Source organism: Hylobates moloch, unplaced genomic scaffold, assembly GCF_009828535.3.
Source record: "Hylobates moloch isolate HMO894 unplaced genomic scaffold, HMol_V3 SCAFFOLD_3, whole genome shotgun sequence".
NCBI lineage: Eukaryota > Metazoa > Chordata > Mammalia > Primates > Hylobatidae > Hylobates > Hylobates moloch.
Window position 1 is genome coordinate 158361213 of NW_026652278.1, and position 14077 is coordinate 158375289.

The 14077-nt window shown below is 40.1% G+C and overlaps 2 protein-coding genes across 9 annotated transcripts in view; one reads left to right on the top strand and one right to left on the bottom strand.

Annotated features, from left to right (window-relative positions):
- Positions 1-4398, top strand: part of CLCN3 (chloride voltage-gated channel 3) — a 104425-nt gene extending 100027 nt beyond the window's left edge. For all 5 annotated transcript variants that reach the window (XM_032148906.2, XM_032148902.2, XM_058436871.1 and 2 more), the window contains one exon: positions 1182-4398. In XM_032148906.2, coding sequence (XP_032004797.1) covers positions 1182-1340 — 159 coding nt within the window. In that variant the 3' untranslated portion in view covers positions 1341-4398. The remainder of the gene's footprint in view (positions 1-1181) is intronic.
- Positions 4399-7557: 3159 nt separating this feature from the next.
- The window catches only part of LOC116466013 (histone PARylation factor 1), a 30465-nt gene continuing 23945 nt past the window's right edge, over positions 7558-14077 (bottom strand). Inside the window, exons 7-9 of one of the 4 annotated variants that reach the window (XM_032148907.2) lie at positions 13247-13419; positions 11125-11256; positions 7558-8558 (exon numbers count right to left, since the gene is read on the bottom strand). In XM_032148907.2, coding sequence (XP_032004798.1) covers positions 11125-11256; positions 13247-13419 — 305 coding nt within the window. In that variant the 3' untranslated portion in view covers positions 7558-8558. The other 3 variants (XM_058436874.1, XM_032148909.2, XM_032148908.2) reach the window with 3 other exon arrangements.

A 14077-nucleotide genomic window follows, 5' to 3' on the forward strand; every position in this document is an offset into this window, starting at 1 on the left:
CTGTCCCAGTTTGCTTAAGTGCACAACTGATTGTGTATTCCTGTTGTATGCTAATATTTCACAAGTGTTTCATGCATCTTTTAAAAACTACTAACCAGAATATTATCGTAGCTACTCATTCATTCTGCTTTCTGCTTCACCTGTAATAATCGTTTAGGACTGCCTTCTGATTTTTCACCTATCTTTTAATGTAAGCATTGACAACTAAGACTTTCATAAAAGCACTGTATCTTAACTTTCCTGGCCTAAATCAAAAAAAGGAAAACATTGATAAGTGTCCTAGAAACTTGGATTCTTTTATAGATTTGTTCTTGGGGCTCTGATGTTTGGGATTGACGTTTCTGTGTTGACCATTTTATATGCATTTTATCTCAATAGTATGTGCTTTCATGAAGATTCTGATACAAGTGGGCAATCCTTAAATTATCTTTGAAAAATTGGTTAATTTTGGTTAAAAAAGGGAACGTGGCCGGGCACAGTGGCTCACGCCTGTAATCCCAGCACTTTGGGAGGCCGAGACGGGTGGATCACAAGGTCAGGAGTTGAAGCCCAGTCTGGCCAACATGGTGAAACCCTGTCTCTACTAAAAACAAGCGGGGCATGGTGGCACGTGCCTGTAATCCCAGCAACTTGGGAAGCTGAGGCAGGAGAATTGCTTGAACCGGGACCCAAGAGGCGGAGGTTGCAGTGAGCTGAGATTGCGCCACTGCACTTCAGCCTGGGCTACAGAGCGAGACTCTGTCTCAAAAAAAATAAATAAATAAATGAAAAAGAGAAAGTATTGAGAGGATTTGGTCATCATTTTACTGCTCTCTTCATGTGATGGAAATCAGTTTTCCTTCTCAAATGGGATCAGTATCATTTCCGAGTCATACATCCATCCATTTTTTGTTACTTTTTTGTTGGCATAATCAAAATAGCTCTGCTTCATTGAGGCATGCAGTCCTCAGACTGTCGGTGAAAAGGCTGTCATACTATTAGTGACCATAGTAACTTTTTATACCAAAGGATGGTTGCTGGATAATTTTAATATCTTTACCAATAAAGTACTTTTTGGAAATACAAAATCAGGCTGCTTGCTTTGCTCTATTCCTGTCAACAAAAAGGATTTAGCTAAAGATTTAGCGTCTCCTTTTATTTTCCCTTTTATTTCATAGGAGTTTTCTGTTTATTCCTTTCAGGCGCCTCCTTGGCATTATAACAAAAAAAGATATCCTCCGGCATATGGCCCAGACGGCAAACCAAGACCCCGCTTCAATAATGTTCAACTGAATCTCACAGATGAGGAGAGAGAAGAAACAGAAGAGGAAGTTTATTTGTTGAATAGCACAACTCTTTAACCCGAGGGAGTCGTCTACTTTTTTTTCCTCCTTTACAAAAAAAGAAAGGAAATGTAAAAGCCGGGTTTTTGCAACGTGGTTTGCAAATAATGCTGGTGGAATGGAGGCGTTGTTTGGGGAGGGAGAGAGAAGGAAAGGAGTGAGGTATTTCCCGCCTAACAGAAAGCAGCATATCAACTCCTATTGTTCTGCACTGGATGCATTCAGCTGAGGATGTGCCTGATAGTGCAGGTTTGCGCCTCAACGGAGATGACAGCAGAGTCCTCGAGCACCTGGCCTGTTGCTCCAACATTGCAAAGACACATTATCAGTCCCTATTTCTGGAGGGATTACTTTGAATTGAGCCATCTATAAAACTGCAAGGTCTTGCCCTTTTTTTTAATCAAAACTGTTCTGTTTAATTCATGAATTGTATAGTTAAGCATTAACCTTTCTACATTCCAGAAGAGCCTTTATTTCTCTCTCTCTCTCTCTCTCCTGAGCTGTAACAAAGCCTCTTTAAATCGGTGTACCCTTTTGAAGCAGTCCTTTCTCATATTGAGATGTACTGTGATTTTACTGAGGTTTCATCCAAGAAGGGAGTGTTTCTTGTGCCATTAACCATGTAGTTTGTACCATCACTAAATGCTTGGAACAGTACACATGCACCACAACAAAGGCTGATCAAACAGGTAAAATCTCGAAGGAAGCGTGAACGAAATCTCTCATTGTGTGCCGTGTGGCTCAAAACCGAAAACAGTGAAGCTTGGTTTTAAAGGATAAACAGTTTTCTTTTTTGTTTTCCTCTCAGACTTAATGGATAATGTGACCTGGTCTTACGCAAATTTTCTATTTCTAAAACTATTACTATGATATACAAGTGCTGTTCAGCATAATTAAACAAAATGCTGCTGCTTTGACAGTAAAGAGAAGGAAGTATTCTGATTAGCTGTATCTGGTATTAATTGCATGTTAAAACACTGGAATTTTTAAAATTGAAATTAGATCAGTCATTCTTTTCTCAAGATATCTCATGGCTGACACTGAAGAAGAAATGTAATTCATAACTTGCACTAAATGTATATTTTTTTCTTAAAAATTTACCATTCTTATTTATATTTTTATGGATTAAAATTTATAAAATACAGATCAGTTAATATTGCACTTAAGTAATTTTACCTTTTTAATGTGATTTTTATAGAATAATTCAACTTACAAATACGGAGATATGAACAAAGTTTACAGTGGGAACAAAGGTTTAAAAAAAGGTTGTGGTTCTCTCTCTGTGATCCAGTGTGTACATAAACCTTTCTCTGATCTTTCACTGCCATCCTCTGGATTATGTCTTCTGGCCTGTCCATTTTGACCCATTAACTGGAAAGTTGAAAAACTACATTACTTCGGAGAAAACCGAAAGTTAGTGTTTACCTTCTTAAAAAAAATCAAACAAAAAATTTGAAAACAATAGAATTGCAAAGATAGCAGTTAAAATTTTATCTGAAAGTAACCTTTGAGTCTCGGGCTAGATCACATCCATATTTGAAGTGGTCAATGATGGTTTGAACATTTTTTGCAGGATGAGTTAAAATGCACTGGAGTATATTTGGGATTTTTGTTTTTGGAATTATCTGTTTTAATCACAGTCTTAATTCACAATTGGCAAAGGCAATTTACTCAAAGGACTGGCTTAAATATTCTGTAATTATGCATTTTTTATAGGAAAATGAAATTTTTGCAAACAGACTTTTTTTTTTTTTTTTTTGGCTAGAGTGTAGTGGGGCATGGTCTTGGCTTACTGCAGCGTTGACCCCCTGGACTCAAGTGATACTCCCGCCTCAGCCACCCAAGTAGCTGGCACTACGGGCACACGCCACCATGCCCAGCTAATTTTTTTGTATTTTTAGTAGAGATGGGGTTTTGCCATGTTGCCCAGGCTGGTCTCAACTCCTCAGCTCAAGCAATCTGCCTGCGTAAGCCTCCCAAAGTGGTGGAATTATAGGCGTGAGCCACTGCGCCTGGCCCAGACAGACATTTTCTGAAACACAACTGGCAATGAGCTGTTTTTACATTTTGAAAGTGATTCTTCACTTCCTAGTTCTTAATTATAATATACCTATTAAGATCTGTAAGATCCTGAAGACTTATAAGATCATGAAGCCATATAAGGATTGAAAGTTGAGCAAAATTTTCGGGATTTTGGGAAACATTCCTAGCTGTGCTATCTGCCTAAAATTAGTCCTTATTACTTCTCTCCTTTGACAGACTTCAAGTTTTCTTCATAGCCCTTTCAAAGTTTTTTGGGCCATCCAGAGTAAAATCATTTCTAAATGATAGCTCTGTATATCTCCAACTTGTCTTAAGTGTATTTGCCTATGTGCAAGGTATTGCTAGACTATGAACTCCTCAGCATGGCTGTTGGATAACTTAATTGTCCTGAGTTACTAGCCTTCAAAGGACAAATCGGTTTCTTTGCAGATAGCTTCATAAAACTTTACATGGAGTTTATTTTCCATATTTCCCTTTTCTATTTCTGCTCCTCCTTTCATTGCCCATCTTGCTTCAGAGACTGACATTTCAGGGTGGATATTAATTAAAGGATTAATTTTCTTTTTTGGTATATTTCTATCCCTAGCGTGTCTTACTGCTAAAATACAGGAAAAGTGCCGTATTTTTAATGCATTTAGTGGTTTTCTTTGGTGTTATCTGTTCCATTTTTCTTTTTCATACATTGAAGTGTGTCTCCTTTTCAACCAAAATGATGAAATAGTGGAGACCATGAAATTGTTGTGCCTGGCTAATTGGCAAATTAATTTACCAATATAATAAGTGTAGCGCCTTGTTTGAATACCCTTTTTGAGAAGGTATGATGAGAATGGGCAAGGGTGTCAGCATCTCTTCTTCTTAATAATTGTTTTCAGTTTTGGTTCACGAAGAATGCTTAGTTAATCTGTGATGTTGCCTAGAGCTGTATTTATCTGTTTTTATTTATACTAGTGTAGTAAAGCTGCATATCATTACAGTAAAAATGATTACTGTGATGAGTTAATCAGAAAATCTATTAAAATCTATATGACAATGTGTGGTTTGGCCTTTAATTATATCTGTAACAGTCCTCCCTCTTCACTGCTGCCCTACGCAGTGTAGGCCGATATGCCTGGCACAGGGAGCCCCAAAAAGGTAATAATTATAATGCTTCTCTCAGGTTACAGAGCATTTCTACACTTTGCAAGCAAGGAGCAATAGAAGAGTAGATAGATGCTGGATTGACAGCAGAATGTTCATACCAGCAGCAATGGTTTAGCGCCCCCATTTGTCAGTGAAAGCTGCAGGTCCGCAGAAAACTGATTTCATTTCAGCTCACTTTCAAAAGTGATTTTTACGCTATTTGCATGAAAAAGAGGTAAAACGATTTATTTACATGTCTTTAAAAAATCACCTTGGACATTTGCTAATAGAACTGCCAAAAGAGGGTGGTAAGTAACAACCTTTGATTAAGATGTGGTCTTTTACTATTAAGCTTTTAGTAAAAAGGAACACACTAAAAGTTCAGAGTAGATCATTTATATTCACCGAGTATTTACTGAGCAATTACTGGGCGCCAGGCGCTATTCTATGTTCTTGAAGTTTTCATTCCAGCAGGAAGAGAAATCTAGAGTATGTCAGATGGTGATAAATATGGATTAGTTCAGCAATTTTAAAAAATGATTTTTATGTGCTGCACACTGTTACGAATATACAAAGTCAGTCAAGAATCCTCATTCTAATAGTTTTTCTAATGCACAAAAAGTGAAGGTGTGTGCACCCACCCCATTGTTATAGAAGGTGATCAGGGAAAGCCTCGGGGATAAGGAAGCATTTGAGCAGAAACCTACAGAAAGTGAGAGAAGGACATTTATCCGTGAGAAAAAAATGTTGTAAGAAGAGAAAATGCTATATACAAAGGATTCTCCTGCCAGGTTCAAGGAACACCGAGTAGGTCACTGTGGCTGGAGAGGGATAAGAGGGAAGAAAGTGGTAAGGAAAGAGGTTGGGGGTGTAGGCATTTGATTTTTATTCTAAATAAAATGAGAAGCCAGTGAGGCAGAAAAGTCACATAATCTAACCTAAAATATCTCTCAGACTCCTTTGTTGGGAATAGACTATAAGGGGGCAGGGGTGGAAGGAGGCGACCAGCTAGAAGGCTCTTGGAATAATTCAGGTGAGATATGGTAGAGATCTGAACCTGATGGAAGCTGGTGGAGGTGGTGAAAGCGGTTGGATTCTAGACATGCTGAAGGTAGAATAGACAGGACTTGTGAATGGGTTGGATGTGGAGTGCGGTAAGTGAGGAGTCCAGGATGCCTGCAAAGTTTTTGGCTGAGTAATGACAGAACAATGGAATGGCCACTGGCTGAGTTGGGAAAGACTTCAGAATAGATTGGGGGTGGGGTGCTGTGTGCAGAGGAATTTTGGTTTTTGACATTGTTTTAAATGTCTTTTAGACTTCCAAGTGGGGGTGTCACATAGGCATTAGCATGTATCAGACTCGAGTTCAGGACCCAGCTTGAGAGCTACACGGGGCGGCATCATCCTGAGACAGGAGAGTACGATGGATTGAATGCAGACAGAGAAGAGGTACAAGGACCGAGCACTGACACATGCTTATGTTTAGATTTAGGGAGGTAAGGAGCCAGCAAATGAGGGAGCCGCCAGTGAGGTTGGGTTAGGAATAGTGACCTTCAAGGAAGGATATTCCACTGGTATTAAAAAATAAGCTGCATGTGGTAGCTCAGGCCTGTAGCACTTCAAGAGGCCAAGTGGGGGACAGGATCATCTGAGCCCAGGAGTTCATGACTAGCCTGGGAAACAGACCAGGTCTCTACAAAAAATTTAAAAATAAAAATATGAGCTGGGCATGGTAGCACATGCCTGTAGTCCTGGCCACTGAGGAGGCAAAGGCAGGAGGATCACTTGAGCCCAGGAGTTGGAGGCTGCAGTAAGCTAAGATGGTGCTACTGCACTCCAGCCTGGGTGACAGAGCAAGACCCTGTCTCAAAAAACAAGGGTAGTCCCCTAAACCAAATGAATAATAGTTTCAAGGAGCGATGATTAACTGTCATGTGTTGCTGATAGGTGAAGTAAATGAGGGCTCAAAATGGACCAATGTAGAGAGAACTGATAACTTCCCCCAGAGCAGGTTCAGCGCGATGGTGGCAAGCCAAAGCCTGAAAGGAGTGGGTCCAACAGAGATTGGAAGAAGAAGACAATGATTGCAATTCTTCCTATCAGGTTTCCAGGAAAGTAATACATGATAGTTTTAAGATGCAGGATATTATAACTTCTTTCGCTGTTGATGGTTTGACAGGGAAAATTAATCTGAGAACGATCAGATTTTAAGGTGCAGGAAATGATAGGCTTTTTGTTAATAACAGGAATGTTTGAGAGGAAAAATGGAGTAGGCAAGGGAGGATGGGGTCTTGGGCACACATTCAACCTTCATAGAAACGAGGAAAGGCAGAGTATAATGGGTAGTTGGTAGGGCAGTGGGATTCTGTTGAAGTTATTTAGGTGGCTTCTATTTTCTCAGTGAAATAAACTGAGGATGGGGGTGGGGGTTGGGGGTTGAGAGATGAGAAAGTAGGATCGATGGGCATCCAGTGTGGCCAACTTGAGGTTAAAATAAGACGAGCTGCCATGGTTGTGTTTTTTCTCCAGCCACCTGATACTGGGCAGACTCTGATAAGGAATACAGAGTTTTTAAAATCTGGCTTAAGGTTAACAGATAAATACAAAAAATGGAGAGGGCAGTGGAGTGGAGGATGCGGGGGATGATTTAATGATGGGGAGTAGAATCTAAAGGCTCGGTAAAGAGAGAATCAGGAATGGAGTGGGTGAAGAATGAAAAAGGTGGTTACATTTGTGAATTGTAGGGGACTGTCGTGTTGAAAAAATTATTGGGTACTAGAGGGAAAGAGACGGAAGGATGAGTGATGATGTTAAGACAGTAGGATGCTTGAGATTGAGATTTGGGAGGTTTTCATTATTGGTACTGAGAAGGTACTAGTTTCTAGTTTGTCAATCAATCCCTAATCTAGATCATTGAAAGAGTAAGTCGAACTGAGAGGTTAGAGTATTGTAGGGATCACCTACATATATATACACACACACATATACATATGTATACATATATATACATATATATGTGTATATATATGTGTGTGTGTGTGTGTGTGTGTGTGTATATATATATATATATATATATAATTTTTTTTTTGAGACAGTCTCCATCGCCCAGGCTGGAGTGCAGTGGTGCGATCTCGACTCACTGCAACATCTGCCTCTTGGGCTCAAGCAGTCCTCCCACCTTAGCCTCCTGAGTAGCTGGGACCACAGGTGTGCACCACCATGCCTGGCTAATCTTTTCTATTTTTAGTAGAGATGGAGTTTCACCATGTTGCCCAAGCTGGTCTCGAACTCCTGGCCTTAAGCTATCTGCCCACCTTGGCCTCCCGAAGTGCTGGGATTACAGCTGTGAGCCACCGTGTCCAGCCAGACATTAAAATTAATTATGATACGAATAGTTTGGACAGAATGCCATTAAGCTGGTAAGGTCAGTGTTTGAGGTAATGCAAAGGTCTTAGGACACTGCAGAGTAGTTTATAGCAATCTGTTTTATAGCTTTCATTTTGCCTTGGGTGTTATCATTCTACGTACATGTTTGAGAGGTTATATAGAAACTCCATTATTGAACTCCAAGAGGTGAGCTTAGCTAAATTCGAACTGGTAATGATTTTCTGTTAAATCCTGATTGGATCAAGGTTCTTCATCTATGAAAGAGCCTAGGCATTTAAACTGTGTTCTCAGAGAACAGAGGTATATAGATGCCATTTGGAAGCTACTATAGCCATTGAGTGACCAGATCCTAGGTAATATTTAGTGAACTAGGTTTAAGTGGACTATGCCTTTAGTTAAGGAAAAAGATAAGGTTTGGTATCTTCCTGTAGGGAGCTTGCTTTTTCTTTAATGAAAAATGTTCAGTAGTTGGAAGATAGTACCTCCTGAAACAGGTTAGCAGCCCTCTGACACAACTGGTTGGAGTTTGAGACTGGAAATCCACATTTCTTATTACTGTCTTCAGGAAACTCCATTCACAATGGTATCATCTGAATCATAACCACCATATTCTTAGAGTTTGTGTCCAATTTCTATCTTGGCTCTGATGTGCCCAGCTTCCTGAAGATACACATTCATGTTAGGTTTCTGTAAGGAATGGATGAAAAGCCGATTCACCTTTTTTGTCCTCTTTCATTTCTTCCTTGATAAGAAATCCTTCTGGAATCCGTATTACTGATAAGGCACATAAAAAAAAAATCTTACAAACTACACAGTTGAGACTGTTGGATCATCAAGTGACAAAATTAATATTTCTAGCTAAACAAATATCTAATGAGATACATGAATTTGGATATTTTTTAAGTGTGTTAACATTAGGGGCAGTATTTAGAAATGGTTGAGCCCCTTAGAAACTTAAGAAATCTGAGGAACAAAGCTCGAACTTCTAAAATTTTATTTAAAATTTATGGCCTAACATTATTTAAGATCAATGTGATTTGGTCACTTTTTCTAATAAAATATGTGTGAGCTAATTGTAACTGTAATGTTTTAATATAAAACAAGTTAATAGTTCGGATGGTTCCAGGGCCTGGAGCTACTTACCTAACTAAAATGGCAGTTCCTTAAAACCTGAGACCTCCCCATTAAGAGCTGTAAAAGTTCCTGCACAGTTATGAAAGGGAAGCGGAAGATCTTTTCAGTTTCGTTTTGGTTAAGATATTATACAAAATATACCTACCTTGAAGAAAGCATCTTACCTGCCTCCAAAGGCAGCATGAGCCATTGGCAGAAAGGAACAGATTTTGGTTGTGGCAGAGATTTTTGACCCCAGAAGACTTTTTGTCTGAGAAGTCAAGAATCCTTAACTCCCAGGCATCTTATCAGTTTCCCAGCTCTTGCCAGTTTGATTCTGTCTGGCACTGAAGAACATGTGACAGGGTCATTTTATTCAGTAAGTGCAATTCCAAAGGTTTGTGTTACTGAGGGGGATATACATCCATAAAATATATGCCCTTAAGAAGCTTGCAGCCTAATTGGGGAGAGGAGGAATGCTACTTGTATTTAAAATTCTTTTTAAATATACAGTGTTGTCTTTTAATAGTCTACTCATACCCTTATATAAAAAAGAGTAAGTACCTCAAGTATATTTTAAGGGGGCAGCTGACAGAACTTTGGAGAACTACTGGCTAGTCAATAAGTTATTTGAGTAAATCACATCAATCTTACACAATGTGGAGGTTTAACTAGGTGACCTGGGGCGGGGGGACGGTACTTTTCCATCTTGAACTTCATAGAAAGGGGAAAAAAGCTTATCCGTTCCTCAGCCCCATCCAGGAAGTTTGCTATTCTGCATTTCATGGTCTGCCCCCTACTTTTTTTTTTTTTTTTTGTGGGGGAGACAGAGTCTCGCTCTTGTTGCCCAGGCCGGTGTGCAATGGCGATCTACTGCAACCTCCACCTGAGTTCAAGCGATTCTCCTGCCTCAGCCTCCCAAGTAGCTGGGATTACAGGCACCTGCCATCACACCTAGCTAATTTTGTATACTTGGTAGAGATGGGGTTTCACCATGTTGGCCAGGCTGGTCATGAACTCCAGACCTCAGGTGATCCGCCCACCTCGGCCTCCCAAAGTGCTGGGGTTACAGGCGTGAGCCACTGCGCCCGGCCCTGCCCTTTTAAGGTGAGGGACATATCATCAGGTTTAAGGAAAATCTGAATCTAGTAAAACACAGCTATCCACAGATTCGTACTAAAATTCCAGTGAAATCATTTGCAATGAAAAACTTTAAAGTAATGGTATACTGATTACTTATACTAAAACTGTATACTATATCAATATACTAGGCTATATTAGTAAATGACTGAGTCAAGAGAAGATTTAAAATAATATACCTAATGGGATAACTGGATTACTTGCTAGGAGTCACCTGGAGCTACTACTCAAAATGCAGTTTGGGTAGGTCGGGGTCAGGCACCCTGGGAGAGTGCTGACTGCAGTGTCATGAGTTTCCTTCTAAGTTTCCTGGTGTTCCCCTCTTCACCTGCCATAAACCCAAACCTTAAAGCTACAGCTATTAACTCAAGACTCAGAAGAGGCCGGGTGCGGTGGCTCACGCTTGTAATCCCAGCACTTTGGGAGGCCGAGGCGGGCGGATCACGAGGTCAGGAGATCGAGACCACAGTGAAACCCCATCTCTACTAAAAATACAAAAAAAAATTAGCCGGGTATGGTGGCGGGCACCTGTAGTCCCAGCTACTCGGAGAGGCTGAGGCAGGAGAATGGCGTGAACCCGGGAGGCGGAGCTTGCAGTGAGCCGAGATTGCGCCACTGCACTCCAGCCTGGGCGACAGAGCGACACTCCGTCTCAAAAAAAAAAAAAAAAAAAAGACTCAGAAGAAATATTCTTAGTTGCCCAGATGATAAATATTGAAACAGGACTCTGTAAGGATGGTCTAGTTATAGCCACAGGCATTAGACAGTGGCTTCCTGTGACATATCAGAGGGTGACTTTAGTTGTCCTCCAAAATGTGATTAGGGTCACCATTTAGATGATTTGACTGCCATTTGCTTGCACATTAAAGAAGGAAAACCAGGCAGAAGAACCTTATAAACGTTTTTAGTAAATGTTTATTTTTTGTATTCCTTAAAAACAAAACAAAAAAGTTTAATACTAGTCCTTTGAAATACTGTACACCAATCAAAGCCACCTTACTCATGCAGCGAGTTGGTCTATGTTCTCTTTACTTCTGTTTGCCAGATGATCCTCAATAATTTCTGCAAACAGATTCCTCTTCAACAGATTATACGCAAGAGGTAAAAGCTGACCAGCAACTTTATGAAAATACTGAAAAATAAAAATATAACATTAAGCAGAGAATATAGCAGATATCCTAATAAGTAGCAGAAAATATATCAACAAAGCACTTGTTTAACAAAGGCTACTTCCAAAATCATTTTAGCTACACCCTCAGGTGGTTAGTGAACATATTTAAGGACAGGCGCCTGGCATTCTAAGAGGCAGTCTTGTTGCTCTAGATGACTAATGGCATATCTTGAAAATTAAGAAAACCAAATTAAATCTGAGCTTCCTTATTCCCTTAGGTTTTACCAACTTTTTCTCACCCCAAACAATGCTCACAAATACTTGTTATTCTCTCCAGTGTATTCCCAGGCAAAAGTTTAAGCTTTATTTTCCTTAATTAATTCTATTAAGAATAGCTATGCTGAAAGTGAGTTTTCAGATCGTATTGCCTTTATCCTCAAATTCCTTCTTTCCCCCATCCCCAACATGTACCGCCTCCCAATCCCTGTTAAGAGTCACTGCCTTAGACTTATCAAAAGATTTTTAGATTACTGCTATTATCTACATATACCACCTTTTTGCTGATCATAATAAACATTTAGCCCTTAACATGTGGTAAGTACTGTGCTAAACCTTTTTATAACTCATACACGTTATTTCATTCTCACAACAATCAGTTTGCTATTCACTGGTTCATGTCTTATGGCTCTACTTATTTATGGCTAGGGCCTCTCTAGCAGGTCAAGTACTATTTGGATTGGTCAATGACTGTCATTCTGGCTGTTAAACATTTTGATTATTTTTTACTGATAACTATCTATGAGGTGGGCAACGAAAAGTAGTATAATATGGTTTATAGCAGGGTTCTCAAAATGTACACCCCTGAACAGGGGCATCAACTTCACTTGGTAACCTGTTGGAAATGCAAATTCTCAAGACCCACCCTAGAACCCAATCAAACTTAGGAGGGTGGGGAGAGTGCCAGTGTGCATTTGCACAAGCCTTCCCATTGATGCTGATGCACGCCAAAGCTGGAGAGCTACTGGTTTAGTCTTGCTTTTCCCAGTGTGGTCTGTAGAGCAGCAGCATGACCGTCACCTGGGAGCATGACAGATATGCAGTCTCAGATCTCATCCTGGACCTACAATAGAGTGCATTTTAACAATGTCTGCAGCTGAGTTATATGCATTTTAGTTTGGGAATTACTGCACTGATCCTGGAGCCAGACTGCTTGTGTGAACCTGGGTAAGATGCTTTGCCTCTCTGTGACTTGGTTACAAAGTAGGTTAAATGAGAATTAAATGATCTGCGTGTGGGTACGCACTCGTGCACATGTGCAGACATATCTTACAGGTAAAGAAACAGATACAAAGGTGTTGGGAAGCTAGCCCAATCTTACACACTGGGAAGACGTGATTTACAACCAGTTTGGCCCCAGAAACAGGTCATGCCCGCTACACCTTATTGCCTCTTTGACCTGCAGGCAACTATGGTTGAGTAAGCACTGGTTTAGCTATTAAGTAAAATTTTCTTATTTAATGAGCAATTAGTCAACGGTAAAACAGCATCTCTTATAAAGCTTAAATAATTTAAAGTGTATTTTTCATCTAAGAATTTAAGCACAATAACAAATACCCCCAACACAATGGAAACGAAATGGAGCCTAAGGTGTGTGCACACCCCCCCATACCTAGCCCCAAACGTACGCACACGGCAAGAAGGCATGTCCCTATAATGTGTCTAATGAGTAAATTCCCTTTAATGTAAGCCTGAATGCAAATAATCTTCACCTTTGAGCGAATGCAAATATTCACCTTTGCCAGAATATAAGATGAATTTAAAACATTTTTAGCACATCTACTTTAAAAAAATCACTTCAAAAACTTCATTTTGAAATACAAGCTGAATCCCTATCTTACCTCTGCTGAATTTGGGGGTGTCAATGTGCATGTATTCACGGGTGGATGTCGGGGGGAGAGTAGGGAGGTGTGGCAGTGGGTAGCAGGTGGAAGATTTTTTTTTTTTTACTCACATGTGAGCCATAGCAAAAGAGATCCATTCCCAATTCAAGCCCCATGCCATAATCACATTCATCATTAGCAAACTGCACAAAAGTCATCATTTCCTGAATGGGAGCAAAAGCTTTTAGTCTCTCCTCATCACTTGCAGCCTCAACTATTGTCTTGCAAATTCTCTTGAGGTCAGCTGAAAGAAATCAATAATATAAAAGATTATCTACACAGTTAGAAAATGAATCAGTCTTCAAAGGTAAGAAGATTATAAAGAGGGTTTTTCCTCCTAAGACTTTCTGTACTGGTACAACTTGTGCCACCTTGGGTAGTAATCTTCAGCACTCTAATTTAGAATGGCAATTTGGTAACTTTTCTACTTAGGATTCAAGCTTAAAAACAGGTTAACAAATATTTATTAGCGACTATTTCACAGGATTTAGTTACAGTTTTTTTTTTTTTTTCAGACACAGTCTCGCTCTGTCGCCAGGCTGGAGTGCAGTGGCGTGATCTCAGCTCACTGCAACCTCTGCCTCCCGGGTTCAAGCAATTCTCCTGTCCCAGCTTCCCAAGTAGCTGGCACTACAGGCACAGGCCACCATGCCCAGCTAATTTTTGTATTTTTAGTAGAGACGGGATTTCACCATGTTGGCCAAGATGGTCTTGATCTCTTGACCTCATGATCTGCCCGCCTCGTCCTTCCAAAGTGCTGGGATTACAGGCGCTCATGAGCCACCGCGCCCAGCTACAGTCATGATTTTTTTTTAAAGTCTATTCCATGGTGGTGATCATGAGTTTACATAAGCTTTAAAGATTCAGCAGACTAGTCCAGGAGTTCACAAACTTTGGCCAAA